We start from the raw sequence: 21622 nt of genomic DNA, 5'->3' as shown, positions 1-21622 counted from the left end.
ACAGCGCGTGACAGTGGAGCATGAGATGGCTCCCTGTGGCATCTTGATTTTGATGTTGGATCTTTTTTCTACTTGTTCTTTTTTTTTTCCTTTTGCCTGCCATGTCAAAGCTTGGGTCCGGTCGCATTGTACAGTTGGCTTGTCTTGTTTATTCTTCATGAACCCGGACAACAAAAAGCCTAGATGGGAATCATACGAATCCCATGCATCTCACTCATCAAGCTCCGAATCGACTTATCCTATAACTTTTGTGCACCATGGCATCACGCACACACCGCATCTCCACGCCGCCACACCTCCCACACATGTACGTCACCGGCATCTGCAACAGCTCCCTTAGATGGCGCCGGCACCGCAAATCATGCCAAATCCTCCACAGTCTGATGCAAACTCGTCTCCAACGCACTCCAAACCAACCAACCCTCTCTCTGTTGACCATCTTTGCAGGCCCGACTCCAACAATACTTCTCTCCCCGCCTAAATGCACAGCTCTCCCTCTCCCGCCTGCCTGCTCACCGTGTCACGGTACTGAGATCGTTCCTCCTCCTCCCCCCTCCCCGCCCTCAGGAACCCAATCGTGTCGTGTGACAAAACGCCACTCTACCTGGCACCAGAAGCAGCTCCATTCGCTAAGTTAGCTCGCTGATATGCATGGCCTGGCCCCGGTTGATGTTGCATCAAGCCCGAAGAATAAAGGTCACTGGCCTATGCAAAATGCACCGCTATTCTTCAGCCGATGCCAGCCAGCCCTGCCTCGGCGAATAGGTGAGGCTCGCCGATCCGTTGAGGGTTTTCCTCCAATGCAATGTGCAACCTTGCAACAACAAAAAAGGCCTAATCAATTATGTAATGCCCATTCATCATTTCCAAGGAACCTCATGTGCAGAATGGCCGCCATGAACCACCTAGACCGTCCACTCCACCGTAGACGAGATGATTGGATGATGAGGCTCCAAGTTCAACCGCGGCATCTTCTCAAACGTTCAAAGGCTACTCCATATACTACCGTCAATATATGGTTCGTTTCTCGTGGACCCAATCTCGTGGACCCCATCTTCATGCTTTCAACCCGCTTGCAGACTTATAAGTTATGTCCGACGACGGCACGTCAAATTGCATCTGCGAGCGTCGTTCAGCCTTTTCCCATCCACTCACACACATGATGCATTGTCAATCTTGTTTCCATAGTCTCGCACTGCGCAAAGTCTTATTATTAGTAGTAAAGTATCGCTTCGCTTGCAGACACTTTGGGTCAAAAAGATTAATACTATAGAGGCATCCAGTAAAACACAACCCTTCACGCAGCCCAGCCCTTGCCTTCGAAAACGACATCTTCTGGGCTTTCAGCCCCCAATCCCCTTCCGTCCTTCTCACTCGCCTTCACAGCATGGCAAAGCCGGCAAACATGCCGACAAACACCACAGCGAATCCGTACGAGCGGCCAACCTCGAGGGCCGAGCCGGCACCCGTCTTCTTGCCCGCGCTACCGTCGTTTGCCGAGCCGGCGGGTCCGGTGTAGATGCCATCACTTCCAGTCTTGGAGGCCGTGGCCCCTTGTGACGATGTTGCCGAGGCGTTGCGGCGCTCGGGGTTTGTCGCGCCGCACGGATGATTTTGGAGGCAGTCGGACGCGCACACGTTGTTGCTGCCGCAACCGTTGACGCACTGCCGGCCCCATTCGGTGCAGACGTAGTAAGGTATGCTGAGGCTGTACTCGGAGACGTTGGGCTGCTTGTTGTTTCCGCAGAGGCAACCGTATTTCAGGGTTTCCTGGGGCATATTAGTATCCATCTTGATGCCGTTCGGGGTCGAGCTTCACTGGCCAGCCCGCCGCATACGTACAGGGTCGCAGTCGTTTACGAGTGTGGTGCGTGGCTCGGTTTGTTGGCAGATCAGGGGGCATGTGAGCTTCTCGTCACGGCACCACCGCTCTGGCAGCAATCAGTTAGTAATGCCCGTCGGCACCAACGGGTTACATGACGACTTGCCTCGGGTGGCAAAGGGCACCGTGGTCGGGTCAATCTCGTAATCGGCCTGGGCGAGAGTGGCGAGGGCCGCAGCGGCGACAAAGCCCGTCGTCTTGAACGAGACCATGGCTGTGATTCTTTCTTTTCTTCAAAGGCACACGTAGAACAGGCTGTGGTTAGAGGAATTGGTCGGTTGGAGTAGGCGTGTCGAAAGTGATGTGAGCGAGCAAGTAATCTGGAAGAGAAAATTTGATCAGAGCTAACTCATACAACATCTGTCGACGTGACAGCATAGCCCGAAAACGTATATGTATTTGTCTCTGGCCGTGCAGATCAAGACCTACCCGAAAAAAAGGGAACTCCTGGAATGCAACCGTCGAGTGTCGGTAAATGGAAAGCGAGTGTTGCTAGTCGGGAGGTATAGTATGCACGCAAGAAAGACAAGGGGAATTCGCCAACGAGAGAGACGATATAGAGAAGAAGATACGATTCAGGAGCGAGTGAAAAGAAAGGAACACTTGAGCGGCGGCGACAACTCGAAGATGGCACAACCAGCAAAGCAAAAAAATGTGAGACTCAGACTGCCGCAGGAGAGACAGCCAGATTATAACCAACGTGCCAACCCAGCGCCCATCCACCCAAACCACCCCCCGGCGCACGCGGCCGGGCTCCATGGTCCGCTGCCACCGTGCCCAGGTTATTACTCTCTAGCCCATAATGGGCCAAGGGTGCTTTGTACGCCGGTAGGGCCGCAATGGGCCGCCCAGCCCGTAAAACCTATTCTGGGGGGTTGGTGTAAGTATGGGGTGGGTGGGCAAAGGCCGCTCCCGGCACTACTGAGTACGTTGTGCAGTAACTATGACCTATCAGCAGAGCCCGCACTTCCAGATGCAAATCAAGACGAGAGCTTGTCCCGATAGCGTTCCTTTTTAATATTAAACTACCGCTACTATCTTGGCCCCCGCCCCGAGGGGCAAGCTACTCACTGCCAATATCCACCAGGGGCACAGCGTTGCTTGCTTTTGCCCGTGAGCAGCCACTAAGAGATGAGGGCTCATCTTACTGGTACACGCCATCGTCCATTGCCAGGACGTACTTAACGTGAGTCGCCTTTTTTTCTCCCACTGGATATTTTAGCTCCACGTCGTCGCAATGCGCTGCCTTTTCTTGTCTTTCCCCTTTCACGACGAAGCGCCGTGAAACTCTGTCGGGAGGGGGAAAAAACAAGGCCTTGTCCCGTCGGAAACAAACACAAAACAACAGGGAACCTCGAGGAGAAAGGAAAAAAGCTGCCAAGGGGTCCTGGCTTTGCGAAATTAGCAGGGGTCTCCTTGCCTCACGCCCGACGGTGGCAGAGCGGCACCACCTCGCACAATTGGCATCATGAAGACTGCGACTCGAGGGGCGGAAGAGGGGAGGGGTGGCGAGAAAGAGAAAAGAAGAGGTCATGAGGACAAAAGGAAATTTTTCAAGGAATCTTGGCTGCGTACGACAAATACGAGTATGAATTAGAGGCGCTCGATACGAAGCAAATAAGTCATGCTAGTCTCAGCATTCCGGGCTAAGACGGACAGCCAAAATGCGCAGCAGGTGGATTTGTGCTTTGCAGGCAGCGGCGGCGTACGAGGGAAAGAATCCCTCTACGTGCATCAGCGCCGAGATGTGCATGATGTGTCACTGCAAGCGCTGTCATTGTGGCGTTTGCCTGCAGAAATACGGTAGCCAACTGGTATGAGGCTTCTTGTCGATTGGAATGCGGAACACGAATCCTACGACGCCGCTGCCAAACACGATGCTGTACTTTCGGATGATTTTTTTTTTCTATTTTTATTTTTTTGCAATAAAAGCATCCACTCGCTCCGACATCTGCGTAAAGTAAAAGCGACAGCTGCAGAAGCATCGCGGAATCAAGCGGCTCAGATTCAGGGTCTATTCTGATCGTGAGTCGATCCACGCGCTGGTAGTACTGTACACAGCCTCCGCCACTTGCGGCACTCTCATCAGACATGTTTTACCGCAATCGCATGTTCCTTTTCTACGTGGATCCCCAAGCCCCGTTTGTGCGGTCACTGTCCGCTGTCTACTACTTGTGCTGGTAGCGTCGACGTCTGGGACAAGCGCAACAGCTGGTGGCGAAGCTATTCTCCGAAGAGCCCTCTTCCGGCGAAACGTTATTTATTTCCGGTATTCAATTGTCTCTGCGTTCTTTTGGGCGTACGTGGGCGAGATGCATGGGAGTCATGGCGTGCCAAAAATGAGACTGCTTTACAACCCCAATTAGAGTGTGACAATCACATCACGGGCCAATCCCATGCCTCGGACGCAAGACCCGTATATATATCCCAGGATGACCCAAAACACACCCAGCGCATGTCAACCTCCAGGGCATCTCAGAATGTAGGTATTATATCGGACGCAGAACATGCCGCGAGGGAACTCGGAGCCGGCCCCACAACCCAAGAGTCTGGAGAGTAGCGCCGGCTTTGGATTCGCGCATCAGCGATGCTGTTTTTCTTGGCGTGACATGACGCTATTACTTCCTCATTCACTTGTTTAGTTTTTGGGCGTCACCGCAACGTCTGAATTGCACCATTTACACTCCCTGTCCCTCTCTCTCAGAAATCTGAACCACTGCGCAGCCGTGCGCCATCACATCACCGCAAGCGATAGCTGGTTTCGTTCGACCCCTCCTCTCCTGGACGATCTGCGACAGCGCTCTTACCCCTTGAACCGCCGCTCGCCGCTTGCGCATCCGCAGCACCGCGTGCTTCGACTGCGCCCGCACACCGTGCATACATGCCTGGATGGAGGCGGCTCTGCGTCACAGGCGGGATGGGGAGGATGGAGAGGCCACAACTGTTCAAGCACAAGGCCCAAGCGGAGCTGGGACGGCAGGATGTGGCGGCGGCGACGGCGGCGGCAACGGCAACGGCATCGCGACGCCGAGCACGGCGCGGCTTGCGGGCCTACAGCGTGTCGCTGTGAGCGGCGCCGGGGACGAAACAAGAAGCGCGATGATTGAGGAGGAGGAGTCATCAATACACTGTGGCCTGCCGGCGACGATGCCGCCGTACTGGCAAAACATGCCCGCGCGGCAGCGCGCGGCGTCTACGCATTCGTCAGACTCGGACCGGGCAGCAGGGGCCATCCTGCTGCTTGACCACGAGGCCGACGACGACCAAGGTCGCAATGATGCGTGCTGGGCCAGGAGCGTCCAAATCATCGACCACACCATCGTCAACGGCGGCGCGACGAGCATCGGGGCCTTTGTAGTGTGGAACGTGCGGGTAGAGACTCTCCAGGTAGGCCCCCAGGCACCACGCGCCCAAGCTCCGAGGGTAGACGGCAACCAACGCTGGGATTCTCTGGAATGCTGACAGACGATTGCAGGGGAGCTACATGGACATTCGAAAGCGGTATTCCGAGTTTGACACCTTGCGCTACAGGCTGATGAAGTCGTTTCCCAACTTTGCCGCCGCGGTGCCAAGCCTGCCGCCCAAGAGCGTGATATCAAAATTTCGGCCGAAATTTTTGGAAAAACGACGAGCGGGCTTACAATATTTTCTCAAGTGAGTTGTCTTTTTTTTCTTTTTCTTTTTTCCTTCTTCTTTCAAGATAACGTATGTGGTGGGCTGACCATGCCACAACTAGCTGTATCATTTTGAATCCGGAATTCTCAGGTTCGCCAGTTCTAAAGGACTTTTTATTTTCGTAGCGACATGCCACACAGCACCAAACTAGTGCTGCCACGTGCGAAACTTTTATTCTCACCTTCTCTGTCTATACATTTAGCGCGCAGCAAAATCTTACATACTAATTTTATCACGCTGCGTATCATTATATGTAATGAGGGACGAAATGGGAAAGCAACTACCTAGGTACTGATGCTCGGTGGCTGTGGTCGAGGTCAGCCTTGTGCCCTGCCACAGACGTACCACCATGCCAGATTCGGATTCAGACACGACTCGTTGGCCCATCCTTTTTCCCAACGTTGGCATATAAGCTTCTTTCCTCGGTGTCTCCACCGCCATGATTTGTCGGTCGTTAGCCGGAGGCTGTCATCTCTTGGGAGAGCAGTCGGGCTCGCACACTCCACAGAGATACGCGCATGCCGTGGCTCAGCGACTACCTAGGCAGAACTTCCTCCGAGCATGCACTTGCCACCCGAGCCGCCGATCACGACTATTACATCGGATACACAAACCTGGAAACCAGCCATAAACTTCAGCAGAGCCAACTATATCTTTACCCGCCGGCCTATACCTAAACGCATAGTTGCAAACCACCGCAGCAAGTCTCTTGACAGTCCACGTTCCGTCGCCAAAGTGTCTAAATCTGGAAGCTTGCCGTCGACCCTCAGCACAGGATCAGCCATCGCACTGCCCACACTCCGGCCAAAGAATACTGCCAAAAGAGTACTGTCAAAGAGGCTATCAAAGAGCACCATCAAGGAAATTGAAGCTTCTCGAACTTGGCGGTTGGATCGCCGCTGCATAGTAGGGACCACCAGATCATAAGCTGTCTCTCCTGGCGGTGCCAAAGCCACGGCCCCGCCGTCAACGAGTTATAAAAGCATCATGGCGGCCTCTGAATCAGCTCCTTCGTCGGCATCAATAAATTCAATACACGACACATACCTGGCCTCTCTCGTGCCTCCGACCAATGAGCGGTTCCGTGAGATTGCTCAGATACAAGAGGAAAAGGAAGTTGAAAATCGCAAGAAGATGAAGGGGCAGACGACACTTTCCACCAATCCAGCCCAGCCGCTGTCCGAGCAGGACCAAGATGCAGCAGCCAGGATGATCCAAAAGACGTTCCGCGGCTACCGAGCTCGCAGAGAATTGGATGGCTACAGCATCAATCCCAGTATGCGCTGGGTTACCGCTGTGCGCGAAGCTCAGTTCCGCGAGACACAGCGTCCACAGCCACTTCCGCCCTCGCAAGTTGCAAATGTCAATGGGGGAATGCGGCCCGCATCGGCCGGTGCTCGCCGCAACTGGAAAAGAGCGGGAATGGTGGCTTTTCGAGCCGGCCGTAACGCTTCGGATAGCGACCTAGCTTCAGAGACAGATAATACGGATGGGGCCAGTTCAGAAGACAGGGCGCTCCGAAGACAGAAGCGCGAGGTTGAGAATGCAAAGCGCCGGGCGGAAGCTCGCACAATGGGTCTTCAGTACTTCCTGGAGATGATTGATTCGAAGCACCGCTACGGAACCAATTTACAGGTGTATCACGAGGAGTGGAAGAAATCGGATGCCAAGGAAAATTTCTTGTACTGGCTCGACCACGGCGCCGGTCGCAACATTGAGCTAGACGCCTGCCCCCGCGAGCAACTAGAGCGAGAACAGGTGCGCTACTTATCGCGAGAGGAGAGGCAGTACTACTTGGTCAAGATTGATGGCGACGGAAGGCTGTGTTGGGCGAAAAACGGCGCCAGGATCGATACGACGGAGCAATTCAGGGACAGCATCCATGGCATTGTTCCCGCTGGCGACACTACACCGGTGTTCAGGCCGTCTGCCAACCCCCTCAAAGATGGCACGAGTTCGGATTCGGATTCCTCGGCTGACTCGAATCGCGCGGCCGATCGCGCAGCCAAATATGCCACCCCCGAGTTTGATGATGCTTCTGGCGTCAAGAAAATCCACCACCTGTCCACATCAACAATCATCAACAAGCTGCTGCGCAAGACTGTCAGCAAGAATTGCTGGATATTCGTCGCCGATACTAATTTTCGACTTTACGTTGGCATCAAAGACTCTGGTGCCTTTCAGCATTCATCCTTTTTGCAGGGTGGCCGCATATCTGCTGCGGGCCTTATCAAAATCAAGAACGGGCGCCTCAAGTCGCTGTCTCCTCTAAGCGGGCACTACCGGCCGCCGTCGTCCAACTTCAGAGCATTCCTGCACAGCTTGAAAGCCGAAGGCGTTGACACGGGCCACTTGGCAGTCTCCAAGTCTTACGCAGTTCTCGTCGGACTGGAGACGTACATCAAGACGACGAAGAAGGGTAGGAGCTTTGTGGACAAGATGTTGCGAACCAAAGTGAAGCCGGCAGATACCAGGCCGGAACAAAAGGCGATGGACAAGCTCAGCATCAACGAAGCCGCATGAATAGTTAATATTGTTTGTGAACCAATAACACTTTTTCTTCTTATTCGTCATTAACTTGTCAGCTTGTTTCGATTTGGTGGCCGTGTTACTGGTGGCCGAGTCACGTTACAGATCTGTCCCTGTATGACCTTGATGGCAGGAAATAATCACCAAAGATTATGCGGCACTGGATAATGCTCTTCTTCACAGGGTGAGACTTGCGATGCCTGTTTGCATCCCCGTATAAAGCTGTAACACTTGTTTTCACAAGTGAACCCATCTTCTAGGGTAGCGCAAACGAAGCCTGGAATGCTTGGCGCAAGGATGGCAGCCAGGCGAGACTGCCTAAAGCTACTGGTTACAGGCACGGACCCTCACTGAAGCTTCACTGCAATTTTGGGCACGAGGCACTGCAAGCCGCCTGTAAATGCCATGGCCAGCGCTCAACACAAGCTGCTAGCCGCTCAGTGTAGGCACTGACCTGCCTACGTCAAGTACGCTATTTGTTTTGACGGATCCGCATCGCCCGCTCACTTCACGGTTTTACGTGCAATCTTTCAACGGGAAAAAGGTCATCTCGACTGCAGCAAAGAGCATCAGCTATCCGTCGCGCGAGCGACAGCACGACCATCGTCAAAGACAATGCTAGGCCGCTGCCGTATTGTCAATGGCTTCCGTCACCCGCTCGACCCGACGACCTGAAGGCTTTCCACCTGCTCACATCAACGGGCACGTCCCCATGGCACGCGCGACGCCGGCCCTCTTCCACCACGCTCCGCCGCAGCAACAACCGCAAGCAGCACGTCGCACCAAACGAGGCATCGAGGCCACCGGACACGACTTTGCCACGACCAACACGAAGAAGACGAGGATCGCGGTCGAAATTCGAGCCCGGCCCGCCGCCGTACCACCGCAGAAGGTGCCACCCCCCCTCCCAACACCACCACCACAACAACCTCGACCCCTAGCGGTGGCGGCTGCCCCTGCTGCGCCGAGCAGCACGCCCGGTCTGCACCCCCCCGAAGCAGACCCCGACGTCACAAAGCACAAGGCAAAGGTTATCAATGGCATCAAGCACGAGTTGGATAGGCTCCAGCCCGACATGGCCGGTACAAAGGAACCTGGCCGAGAGCCTGGCCGAGAGCCTGGTCGAGAGCCTGGCCGCAAGCTCCGATCACAGGAAGCTACTCGATTCAAGAGCGACCTCTCTGCCTACTTTCCGGACTACGACGAGGTTATTGGCAACGAGCCCAAGGAACAACGTACGTGATGCTTATCTCCCACCCCTACGTCAACGCCGAGACGCGCCTTCCTGTACTGACGGCCCTTCGCGTAGACTTGTTAAACATAGATACCCCCATCATAATTGTCGACTCTAGTAATCGACGCCCTCCTCAAGCTGGGTCCTCACAAGCGCAATCGGAAGTGTTTCCTGTGCGAGGATACGGCGATGCACTGTATACCGATGTTTTCGATGCGCAGCAAATAGATTTTGGGTTTTTGGAAGCACAGTACAAGAACAGAGCCCTGGAGGATCCCCTACCAGATAGCACCTTTGAGCCAATCCACCGACGGGCTGAGAGGGTCGAGAGATCAATACGGAACACGGAAAAAGGTCGCGCCCAACACGAAAAAGACCAGATTATTCGACTGCTGGAGGGTCTGCAAGGCCACGACTGGCTTAGAGTCATGGGTGTCAGTGGAATCACCGAGACTAAGAAAAAGATGTTTGAGCCTGCGCGTGCTCATTTCATAAGAGGTTGCCAAGGTATTCTTGACAAGTTCAAGAACTGGAGCTTGGAAGAGAAGCGCCGAAAACTGGAAAGAGAGCGGACACTAGCCGAGCAAGCGCAGGAAGAATTGAAGGGCATGGAACAAGCCGAGGAGGAGGGGGCGGATGAGGATATGGCCGATGTCGATGAGAGCACACCGACACACCCGAGCAGAAGTGAAGACGGAGGCGTCGTCGTCGAAGAAGATGAAGACGCTCTAATGACCTCACAAGATAATAGTAGTGAAGCCTCTTCATCGTCACCGGCAAAGCAGTTGCGGCAGGAAGCCATGGCTCGCTCAAGAATAGCTGCGTCGAAGCGTCCCCGATCCGATTCGGCAGCCACTACCCCAAGGCAATCTGAGACACCAAAGGAGTTCAAGTCCTTCTTCAGTAAGAAATATGAACGCGATGGCGCGCTCAATAAGCACCGGCGAGCTGGGAGAAACATTATGGCTTGGGGGCATCCGATACCAGACATTTCAGAGATTGACTTTGATTTACCTGAGGAATATCGCGATGACGAACTTCTCAAGGCCAGAGCAAGGAAAAGAAGGCGAGACAAGCGGTCAAAACCGTGATTGGCCTCATTTCATATTTCTTCTCTTTGGGATTTCTACTCTCGTGGCGTCGTTTGTTTAACAACATATTTGGCGATCTGTTCAGGGAGGCGTTCGGTCTGTACATGCAATTTTGGTAGGATGCAAAGAGGTCATGGTGGCGCATCGGTTTTATTGATTTCTACCGTGGAAATGAGTCATAGATAGATAGGCGAAGCCATACTCTAGTCGTGTAAAATCACTTGTCAACCAATAATCTGGTCATTGTATGCATCGAGCATATCTCTTCCTGACTCTCGCCGCGCGTTTTCCGATAGAAATTAAGCTCAATGAATTTGTGAAGCTTATAATTCTTAGAAGAATATTGAAGGATAGCGGTAGGACAAGGAAAAAACAAACAAAATCGACGAATGTTGGGAGAGTTCAACAGGTGGTGGCAGCAGAAGGAGTGTGGAGGCACTTGGAGAACTGCAGTTGGCCCGTGCGTCAAGCTTCATGATCGAAACGCGGCTGGCGCCTTCCCTACTGCATCACCACCAGCAAGACCACATCGCGACAGGCAGTGCAACACCGTGGAGGCAGCTAGTTTCCTGTTCCGCGCGAAAATTGCGGAGAAGGAGACGGCCGCAGTTTCTCTGTGCATAGCTGCGCTGCGCACTCCACCAGACCACAGTTTGCGATGCTTGCCTAACCTCACTACATGCGCCAACCCCCCAAGACGAAGAAGCTTGCAGCCACCGCTCACTCTAGGTGGCACCGGCCCAAACTCTGTGTCGCGCCAGTCTTCAGTATATAAAGGAATCTGGATCTCGACCAGTGATACGTCGAACGCTCGCGCACGTCTTTCTACACACTGTCAAAGATGGAGGTAGAACCCGAGCGCCTGTTCACGCACAACGGCGATGACGACTTGCCGCCCCTCGAAGACCTCCCAGTAATGGAGTACTTTGTCCTTAAACAAGAAGTCAACCTCGAAGTTGACTTCCGCGACAAGTCCATCCACGGTGCCACAGACGTTTTCCTTGTCACTTTTACGGATAAGGTCGACGAGGTCTTCCTCGACGCGGCACAATGCGACATCGACACGACCCGAATCACCATCGCCGAGATGCGTGAAATAAACGGCGAGGTGATCGAGGGACACAAGCGAAAAGCTAGCGCAGAATACAAGGACCCGTACAAGAAGCTCTCGCAACCCGAAGGATGGAATTGGAGGGCCGAGCATTACGATCTGCGACGCATTCGCGCGCGAGGTGTCTTTCACAGCCGGAAGTCCGACGTTCCCGCTGAAAATAGAGAATTTGAGGGGTGTACGCCGGCCTACGGGTCGTTGAAAGTAAAGCTACGCGGCAGGGACGACAGAGACCGCCCGAGGTTGATCGTTAGGAAGTCAACCTTGAATCTGGACACCCCCGACAAGTCGCACAAGCAATACAAAATCACCATCCCGTTTGTCAACAAGAACCCCCGCGATGGGTTGCATTTCGTCGGAGTGGACTCCCTAGATAGCCGCTTCACGCACATGTACACGCGTCACTCGATCCAGCCGGGCACTGCGAGTTGCATCTTTCCCTGCATGGACGATCATGGCTCACGCTGTGATTGGCGCGTCTCAATCAAGCATCCAAGGACCCTTGGAGATGCCTTGCAACAAGCTTTGGCAACAAAGAAGGAGTCGGGCTCTCTCGATCGCTCGTTCAAGCTCGCTGAAGAAGACAAGCTTCGTGAAATGTCAGTGGTTTGTTCAGGCTTCCTTATGGAGGAGACCACGGATCCAGATGATGAGTCCAAGAAAATCATGACCTTTGAGCCCGAGAAGAAAGTATCTGTCCAGAAATTGGGATTTGCGGTAGGACCATTCGAACATATCGACTTGTCTTCCGAGTTTCGAACCGAAGAAGATGAAGTCAAGCTCGGCATGAGTGCTCTGAAAGTCCATGCATATTGCTTGCCCGGTAGGGGAGACTGGGTGAGACATACCTGCGCCGCACTCACCATGGCCGCAGATTTCTTGACATATACGTTTGCGCGCTACCCGTTTTCAAACTTCAAACTTTGCTTTGTCGACGACCTAGTCGACGATACAGTATCGTTGCATTCGCTAGGATTTGCCAGCAATCGTCTGTTGTATCCAGAAGATATTATTGACACTGAAATCGAGGTAACAAGGCAGCTTGTTCTCACCTTGACGTCACAATGGATTGGCATCAACATGATACCCAATACACGCAATGACATGTGGCTTGTGGTAGGCATGGCTCACTACATGACCGATTTGTTCATGAAGCGTATCTGCGGAAACAATGAATACCGCTTCCGCATGAAGACCATGTCAGACAAGCTTGCCGAGCTTGATGTTGGTCGCCCTGCCATCTTTGATCTAGGCGGCAACCTACATCTCGATGATGCAGAAATGGACTTGATGACACTCAAGGCGCCTCTTGTATTTTTCATATTGGACAAGCGTATGAACAAGGCCTCTGGTGGGCATGGGCTGACGAGAGTATTGCAAAAACTCTTGACCCGTGCACAGATCGAAGGAAGCGACAAATCTACGATTCTGGATACCGAGAAGTTCAAAACGTTGTGTGAAAAGGGGTCTCGATATCGCCTAGAGACCTTCTGGAATCAATGGGTATACGGATCTGGCTGTCCGAGGTTCGATGTCAAGGCTCGATTTAACAAAAAGAGGTTATGTGTCGAATTGACGCTGAATCAAGTTCAATTTCAAAAGGCAAAGAAACCTCAACTTGGCAAAGACGACTTTCTGCGAGAGATCAAGGAGCGAAGAGCTGAAGTACCGCTTGGAGAAACCCAGCCACTATTTACGGGTCCTATGACTGTACGAATTCACGAGGCCGACGGAACGCCCTATGAACATATTCTTGAAATCCGCGAAGATGCTACAAGAGCCACAAAGTTCGAGATCCCTTATAATACGAAATACAAGCGACTCAAGCGAACGCGGCGAATGAAGGAGAAGCACAGCACAGGTCAAAGTATGGAAATCACTGACAACAATGATGATGCTCTGCTTTATTGTCTTGGAGATGTTCTGCAAAGCCCCGAGGACCAGCGCGACTGGGAGTTGATTGACTGGGACCCAGAGACGGAACGAAAGATGGACCAGGAATCCTACGAGTGGATTCGCCTCGACGCCGATTTCGAGTGGGCATCGGATATGACGAGGACTTTGGAGCCATACATGTATGTGTCGCAGCTGCAACAAGACCGAGATGTTGTTGCACAGCAAGATGCCATGCTTTACCTGGCTCAAGGCCCGCTGCACCCAATTGCCTCCGGTTTTCTAGTGCGAACCCTCATCGACCGACGATACTTTCATGGAATTCGCACAATGGCGGCAGCTGCGTTAACTCGGCAATCCAACATTAAGGATATCCCACTACTAGGAATGCGACAACTCATGCGAGCCTTTCGGGAGATGTATTGCTACGACCAAGCGAATCAGCCTCGGCCAAATGACTTTACCGATAAGAAGCAATATAATGTTCGGTGTGCGATCATCAAGGCCATCTCCGAGGTTCGCGACCACACCAACAAGTGTCCAATGGAAGCACGCCGCTTCATTCTCGACCAGCTGCGCCTAAATAACAATGAAGGCAACCCATACTCGGACCACTTCTACATTGCTTTCCTTGTGAAATCGCTTTCTGTTTCGCTCATTCCGTCCAAGCAAGACGATTGGCTCACGAGGCAGAATAGGATCCCCAACGAGGAGGAAAATGCGTTCTTGGAAGAAGCCTTGGAACAAATTGAGCGAGTCCTGCGCCGTGATGAATGGACCAACTCGTACCAAAATACCTGGACACTGGCTGGGTTAGATGCGAAGCAGCGCTTGATGAAGGCGGACGTTATCCCAAAAAACTTTACAGACTTTGGACAGTACCTCTTGGACGGTACAAGAGATTTGATTCGAATCAAATGCTTTGAGGCCTTGATTGATCTTGGCGCCATGATGGACCCTACGTTCTTTAGCTTCTTGATGTACTCTTTCATGACGGATCGGTCTCCCTATGTTCGCTCGAAATTGATTGCTGCTGTTGCTCGAGGACTCGCTGCTATTGCCTTCGGAGAGCACGCAAAGGTTGCTAAGATTGAGCCTTCTGCTGACGACGGCGACGGCCTCCTGCTCGTGCAAGATAGTGCTCAAGAAATCGAGGCAAGGAAAGAAATGTTTGCTCGCAAGGAGAATTTGGATTCTGCGCTGAAAGCTTTGAAGAAAGAAATGGAAGAGACTTATGTGGCCGATGAGAGGCACTACAGTACAGCCATGCGCAGAGCCCTTGATCATCCCGACCTGGGACGCATGGAGGTGGAGAATCTTCTGGACCTGGCTTCCATGATGTTTGATGAGGCACAGAGCTGGCTCTTAACCCTCACTCTGCCTAAGCGCTGGAAGGCAGAGCGACCCGTACAACAACTTGCTAACCGCCTGGTTGTCAACTTTAAGTCTTACTATAAGATCAGACCAAAGGTTCCGCTATCGGCAGAGGTCGCAGCTCCCACACCGGCGGTGTCAACTACAAATGGGGGCGATGTGAAGAAATTGCCTACCATCGGTAGAACACCGTCCATCAAGATCAGCACCAAGCCGCCTAGCTCGAACACGCCGCGACAATCGTCCAAGCCACCCAGTGTGCTGGATTCTATAGTTGCTCAGAGTCAAACCCCAGCAAATGGGTCACCGGCATCTACACCTATCCCGGTAGCTAAACGGCCCCGGCCGGAGAAGGAAGAGCATGCGCCGCCCGCGCCGAAGCGTCCCAAGACGGACACGCCTATGGAGGCCAAGGGCCAGTGGAAGAAGAGACGTATCGTTACTCTCAAGACTAGCAACCCCAAGCGGCTGGCCGTCATCCTTGGCAAGTCACTGCCCTCGAGCCCAGCACCCGTCAGAAAAGCATTACCAGGAAGTTCGCGGCCAGAATCACCCGCCGAGACTCCTCTCAAGATTCGTAAGCCGCTCCCTTCAGGCGGTGGTATCCGACGACCATTGCCGACGGGTGACGGTGCGTCTTCGTCGCAGCACACACCTGCTCCAAAGCCCAAGATCAGCGTCAACACGTCGTCCACACCGGGCCCACTGAGGGCAGTTTCTACACCGAGCGTCGCCACGGGGGCTGCTAGAAGCCCTGCGCCTGAGACGCCATCGAGCGCGGCCTCGCGACCAAAGATCAAAATTATCCGGAAGCCACAACCCCCGCCAGCGGCGTAGGAAATTTACCTGCACTAGCGTAGGATGCAGTAAAAGCTGAGTCAAAGGACGGAAATGCGGAAGAAGAGGAGCAATTGAAGTCAAGAGTGCTCGACAGAAGACTTGATATATTAATTCCGTGTACAATTAACTGGCGTTTCGGGGACTACACTAAGATAGGGACTTCAGGTTGACGGCAATTTTCTAACTTTATGTTTATGGCCCTGCATGATAGATCGTACTTATGAGTGCGGCGAATGTTGTTGTTGCACTGTTTCTTGTTTCTTGTTGACCCACCCCCGAGTGAGGCGTCGCGATTGGGGTAAAACTCCCACCTACCTAGGCTTAGCGCCACGCAACACGATGTCGGACAACGCACCAAGCGACGGCTATTGTCGCACTTTCCGCATCTACGTGATAACAAACGCTTATCAACACGTGATGCGGGAGCAGTCCGCGCTAGGCTTGTGTAATGGCCCCGACAGATCTGGTCGCCCTCCATCCTGGTGAGCTTCCCAGGTTCTGCACCCAGGGCTGGCGTTTTGTTTCCCCCCTCCACCACGCATCCTGTTTTCTTTACAACAGCTTTTTACCCTGGATCTTTCTTCTCCGCACCGGCATCCTGATCTCCATGTAGATTTTCGCTGGCCTAGCTGTGCCCCTCGAGCTGTAAGTCTGTTCTCTCTCTATTGCGATCGCGCAACAGACCCTCCTGAGCTTTGCGTTGTCGGCCGATCGAGGTCGAAAAACGCAGCAGACGGGCTTCGGCTCGCACTCAGCGCATGCACCCCACTAGGTGGCAGCGAATTGCATCCAAATATACGATTTCGGTTGAACGAGAGAGACTTGACTGATTTTTTGCCCTCTCGCCTTTGTTTCGCGGCCACAGACCAAAGCATGAATAGCAACCAGAGCCATCACGGCCAGGCTGGCGGCGCGCCGTACGACCGCGATCGCGAGATGGACGACCGACACCGTGCTCTCCAGCAGCACGAAGAGATGGCGAGACGCGACCAGGAGCGCGAGAGAGAGCGCGAGCGGGACCGCGAAGCCGCCGACCGATTCCAGTCCACACACCAGAGCAGTGCCGGATCGATACCCATACACCAGCCCGTTGCGTCGCGCATTCCCGGCGCGATACATAGCCCTGGCGGCTTGCTGGCGAATCATAATGGCAGTACGTCGGCAATGCCCATTGGCGGCCCCCCCGGCCCGATGCAAAACTACGGCGGCCCCCCGCCGCCGCCAAATGACCACGCGCGCCCCCTTCAGCACGGCGGGCAAGGTGCAGGTGGTCAGCATCAAGGATACGGGTCCATGCCTCATGGACAGCCCGCCCAGGGTGGCCCGCCACCTCCGCCTGGCGCTGGCTCAGTATTTGGCGGACCCTTGCAGCAACAGCAGCCGCCGCAGCCGCCGCAGGACGCCCAGCGGCCCGGCCAACAGGGCGCGCCTATGGTCAATGTACCAGCAGGTGGCCCTCAGATTCCAGGCGGCATTGCCCAGGGCCAGCAGCCCATTCTCAACGTAAGAAAACTGAACTCATAATAGCCCGTCGCAACGATCTGGCATACATGCCATTGTGATGCATGCCCGAAAAACCTTTCCCCGGAGATTGTTTACTGTAAAATGTAGAGCGCTAACACCACACCGCAGGATGCCTTGACCTATCTAGACCAGGTCAAAGTTCAATTTCACGATCAGCCTGATGTGTATAACCGATTTCTTGATATAATGAAAGATTTCAAATCCCAGGCGTGAGTGCAGATTCTGATCCGCAAGGGGTACCGCAGCTAACATGATACAACAGCATTGATACACCAGGTGTTATCAACCGAGTCTCGGAGCTTTTCGCTGGCCACCCGAACCTCATTCAAGGTTTCAACACATTCTTACCGCCGGGATACAGGATCGAGTGCGGCGCTGGTAACGACCCCAATACTATTCGGGTCACCACCCCCATGGGTACTACAGTCCAAAGTATCGCTGGACGAGGTGGTCCCCCCGATGGTCACGGCCCTACCCAATCAATCTTCCCGGAACGTGGAGGTCAGTGGCCGCCTCAGAGGTCCCCGGAAGCCAACTTCAGCGCCCCTACCCAGAATGGCGGCAGCCTCTTTGTGCAAGCAGCCGCTCAGACTGGTGGATATGAGGCTACGGGACACCGCGCTGGTTCCCAAGCCCCTGGACCTGCAGGTGCCAATGCCGCTGCTGGACGTAGCACGCCTGGCCCAGCTGGTGTTAATGGTGCTGCAGCGGCCCAAGCAGGCATGGAGCGACGCGGCCCAGTCGAATTCAACCATGCCATTAGCTATGTCAACAAGATCAAAAACCGATTTCAGGACAAACCAGAGATATATAAACAGTTCCTGGAGATCTTGCAGACGTACCAGCGGGAACAAAAACCTATCCAGGACGTGTATGCTCAGGTTACCACACTCTTCAATGCTGCCCCTGACCTGCTGGAGGATTTCAAGCAATTCCTCCCAGAGACTGCTGGGCAGGCAAAGGCAGCCGGCAGCCGAGCTGAGGATGGCATGGCTAGCGGCGCTGGTCAGCAGCCTGGTGCCAGAGACGGACAGAAGATGCCCCCACTGGGCAGTTTTGCTCCTCCAGCCAGCGCTAGTAAGGACAAGAAACGGGCCAGAAACGATAAGCAAGCTGCCGGAGGAGTCCCGTTGCTCGCTGAGGTTACGGCGCAGCCTCGTCTGCAAGCTGCCGTTGTCAATGGCAAGCGACCAAGACTGAGCCACGCTCGTGGCACTGCGGAGGGCTCCTCAATCGAGCCTACCTTGACGCCGGTGATGCCGGAGCCTTACCCTCCCCGAGCTTCAGGTACATCCAACATGGAGGAGATTGCCTTCTTTGAAAAGGTGAAGAAGTTTCTCAGCAACCGCTCCTCTATGAACGAGTTCCTGAAACTTTGCAACCTTTTCAGTCAAAATATCATTGACAGGAATACGCTCTTTCACAAGGGCGCAGTCTTCATCAACTCCAACCCTGACCTAATGACTTTCTGGAAATCGTTTGTGGGTGTTGATACCCAAGACGTAATGATCGATAACCGACCTGCCCCTCCTAGCGATAAGCTTTCCCTCAGTAACTGCCGAGGATATGGTCCCAGCTACAGGCTCCTGCCAAAGAGGGAGCGCCTCAAGCCTTGCAGCGGTCGTGATGAACTCTGCAACTCAGTTCTGAATGACCAGTGGGCATCGCACCCTACCTGGGCCAGCGAAGACTCTGGATTTGTCGCCCATCGCAAGAACCAGTTTGAAGAAGGTCTCCATCGCATTGAGGAAGAGCGCCACGACTATGATTTCTACATCGAGGCCAACCTCAAGTGCATCCAACTCCTGGAACCCATTGGTCAACAGATGCTGGCCATGACGGCATCTGAACGAGAGTCTTTCCACATGCCTGGTGCCCTTGCTGGGCAAAGTACATCTATTTTCAAGCGTATTTGCAAGAAGATTTACGGTGAGCGTGGCATTGACGTCGTAAACGATATGTACAGTCATCCTTTTGATGTTGTTCCCGTATTGCTGGCCAGAATGAAGCAAAAAGATGAGGAGTGGCGCTTCTCACAGCGAGAGTGGGAGAAGGTTTGGCATGCGCAGACGGAGAACATGCACCTCAAGAGCCTCGATCACATGGGCATTCTGGTCAAGTCCACAGATAAGCGCAATCTGACTGCCAAGCATTTGGTTGATGTCATCAAGACAAAGCACGAGGAGCAGCGTCGCGAAAGAGTGCTTAAGGGCAAAGCTCCCCGTCACCAATTTGGTTGGAGCTTTACTGACAAGGAGGTTATCATGGACCTGCTTCGCCTGATGATGCTCTACAGCATGCACAATGGCCAGCACAGCACTCAAGAGAAGGAAAGGATCTTGGAGTTTTTTGAGATGTTCATTCCTGCCTTCTTTGATCTACCTGAAGAAGTTGTCCAGGAGCGAGTGCCAAGGATGCAGCCTGACTCTGGCGAGGAAGAAATTGAAGATAATACGCCTCCTGAGTTAACAAATGGCCGTAGCCGCAGGAACGGAAAGAAGGGCGATCTGCTTAGAGGGGTTCTCGATCCGGGCCGCATCGGCAGCAGGCCCCGGACCCAGAAGGAGGATAGCACTTCGGGTAGCAAGGAAACTACGCCGGATGTTAACTCTACTAACGACGAAGAAATGGCCGACGCGCCTGATGAGGCGCCTGCTCCTGACTTGTCAAATGAGCGATGGATGCCAAGCATGCCAAAGCCTGTCGTGACTGGTTCCGATAGCGGGCTGTTGGATGGCGACGGCGAGCTTAAGGCTGATGGGTTTTTTACCCGACCCTGGTACAACTTTTTCTGTAACCAGACGTTATTTGTATTTTTCAGCATTTTCCACCAACTATACGAGCGCCTCCAAGATATCAAGGGCAGTCCCGAGAGGGTCTCCAAGGAAATTGAGCGACTGAGCCGCGACAAGCCTGCTAGGGATATCGGTTTTACCGAGAACCACATGACCTTCTTCGAGGCCAACGAGGACCCCGCCGCATTCTGGCCGAAGACTATGGAGCTCATTGAGGAGTATATCACTGGCGACGTTGACGAAAACCGGTATCAGGATGTCATGAGACACTATTACCTCCGCAACGGCTGGAAACTGTACACCATTCAAGATCTTCTCAAGACTCTATGCAGACTTGCTCTCACTTGTAGCAGCACTGACGTTAAGGAAAAGACCCCTGACCTCATCCAGCAATATCTCAACAGCCGCGAGAAGGAGGAGACGAGCTACCAGACTGAGATAAGTGCCAGGAAGTTTGCGGAAAAGTGTGTCAAGGATGGCGATATTTTCGTTATCTGTTGGGTAAGTTACTTGGTTGCCGGTCCCGAATGCCAACGCTGACACGCTCTAGTTCCCCCAGAAGTCAGAGGCCACCGTCCGCTGGTTGCAGCGCGACGAGACGACCTTTTACATGGACGAGATGAAACTTCGCGAGAGATGGCAATACTATATCTCGTCCTTTATTCGTGTCGAGCCTACGGAGGGCATCCGCCGCTCTAGGCTACAAAAAGTCGTGCTGACAAGAAACTTGCCCTCGAGCGATGCTGAATCGGACGGAGAGAGTATTCCGAAGCCTCTATCCTATGATGAAAACCTGACGATATCCATCTGCCTGACAAGTTCCAAAATGATCTGGGCGCCGGGCACCTCGGAGTACTTCATCTACGACAACGCGCCCAAGACCAAAGAGGAGCGTGAGCGCCGCGACAAGTTTACCGCGGCCCTAAGCAGCCACCGCGAGAGCAAATTATTAGAGAAAATGGTGCACAACCCGTCGTGGACCAAGGACATGAGCCCCGAGGAGGTCCAGGAGCAGAACAAGAACTTCCGCAAGTGGATGGACGAGGGCATCGCGCCTCCCCCTGCAAACGGAGACATCGAGATGCAATAGCCCACAACCTGATAGGCATACTTCGCTCCGCGGAGAGAGCGAGAAAGCGAGAGAGGGGAGTAGGCCGCCGCCTCCAGCATGTGTATTGTTTTTTTGTATGAGGAGAGGAGGGTAGGGAAAGCCGGGATCAAGACTGATCATTTTCTGCGTGTATTCTCTTTTTGGAATTTTCTTGTTTACGGGGAGGGGTATTCGATTACGCTGCTTCAGTTCTTTACTTATTACATCGTGCGTATGCGTTTGTTTATCGTTTTTCTTATTAGCAAGAGAAAAATTGAATGGGGACCCTGGAATCATCAGTTTTTACTCTTTATTAGCCTCAAGACATTGAATTTTTTTTTCACATCCTCGTGGCGAAGCAAGGCGGACTCGAATACAGAGGTGCGGTTGGCGTGCTTTTTTCTTTTCCTTATATGTATGCTTGGCAATGTGTTGGTCCACTTTGACTGTACATGCTACAACCTCCTCTATCTGCGCCGATCTTCCTTTATCCTTGATAGAGTCCATCATTCATGCTTTGCGTCAATGTTGATAAGATGTAGACCCATTGATTCGATTTTGTTTTCATTAAATATCTATAAAAT

The 21622-nt window shown here is 53.3% G+C and overlaps 6 protein-coding genes across 6 annotated transcripts; 5 read left to right on the top strand and 1 right to left on the bottom strand.

Annotated features, from left to right (window-relative positions):
* Positions 1 to 1380: 1380 nt before the first annotated feature.
* V2A60_003153 (uncharacterized protein) lies at positions 1381 to 2094 on the bottom strand (the record flags this gene model as incomplete). Its single annotated transcript, XM_083254493.1, has 3 exons — positions 1381 to 1770; positions 1843 to 1931; positions 1989 to 2094. 3 exons carry the CDS (start codon positions 2092 to 2094, stop codon positions 1381 to 1383), a joined length of 585 nt encoding a protein of 194 aa, XP_083110619.1.
* A 2677-nt stretch (positions 2095 to 4771) lies between these two features.
* V2A60_003152 (Phox homologous domain-containing protein) lies at positions 4772 to 5540 on the top strand (the record flags this gene model as incomplete). The annotated part of the gene is made up of 2 exons (XM_083254492.1): positions 4772 to 5269; positions 5358 to 5540. 2 exons carry the CDS (start codon positions 4772 to 4774, stop codon positions 5538 to 5540), a joined length of 681 nt encoding a protein of 226 aa, XP_083110618.1.
* A 1004-nt stretch (positions 5541 to 6544) lies between these two features.
* Positions 6545 to 8080, top strand: V2A60_003151 (IQ calmodulin-binding motif-containing protein; the record flags this gene model as incomplete). The annotated part of the gene is made up of 1 exon (XM_083254491.1): positions 6545 to 8080. One exon carries the CDS (start codon positions 6545 to 6547, stop codon positions 8078 to 8080), a length of 1536 nt encoding a protein of 511 aa, XP_083110617.1.
* A 646-nt stretch (positions 8081 to 8726) lies between these two features.
* Positions 8727 to 10411, top strand: V2A60_003150 (something about silencing, SAS, complex subunit 4-domain-containing protein; the record flags this gene model as incomplete). Its single annotated transcript, XM_083254490.1, has 2 exons — positions 8727 to 9321; positions 9396 to 10411. The coding sequence occupies 2 exons, from the start codon at positions 8727 to 8729 to the stop codon at positions 10409 to 10411; spliced, it is 1611 nt and encodes a 536-aa protein (XP_083110616.1).
* Positions 10412 to 11252: 841 nt separating this feature from the next.
* Positions 11253 to 15626, top strand: V2A60_003149 (transcription initiation factor TFIID subunit TAF2; the record flags this gene model as incomplete). The annotated part of the gene is made up of 1 exon (XM_083254489.1): positions 11253 to 15626. One exon carries the CDS (start codon positions 11253 to 11255, stop codon positions 15624 to 15626), a length of 4374 nt encoding a protein of 1457 aa, XP_083110615.1.
* An 876-nt stretch (positions 15627 to 16502) lies between these two features.
* On the top strand, positions 16503 to 21038 carry V2A60_003148 (transcriptional regulator SIN3; the record flags this gene model as incomplete). The annotated part of the gene is made up of 4 exons (XM_083254488.1): positions 16503 to 17132; positions 17262 to 17362; positions 17416 to 20449; positions 20499 to 21038. 4 exons carry the CDS (start codon positions 16503 to 16505, stop codon positions 21036 to 21038), a joined length of 4305 nt encoding a protein of 1434 aa, XP_083110614.1.
* Between the last annotated feature and the right edge of the window lie 584 nt (positions 21039 to 21622).

The sequence above is a fragment of the Cordyceps javanica genome, chromosome 2, assembly GCF_051103115.1.
Source record: "Cordyceps javanica chromosome 2, complete sequence".
NCBI classification, from domain to species: domain Eukaryota; kingdom Fungi; phylum Ascomycota; class Sordariomycetes; order Hypocreales; family Cordycipitaceae; genus Cordyceps; species Cordyceps javanica.
The sequence above is the reverse complement of the archived record's forward strand: the minus strand, read 5'-3'. Positions and strand labels throughout refer to the sequence as shown.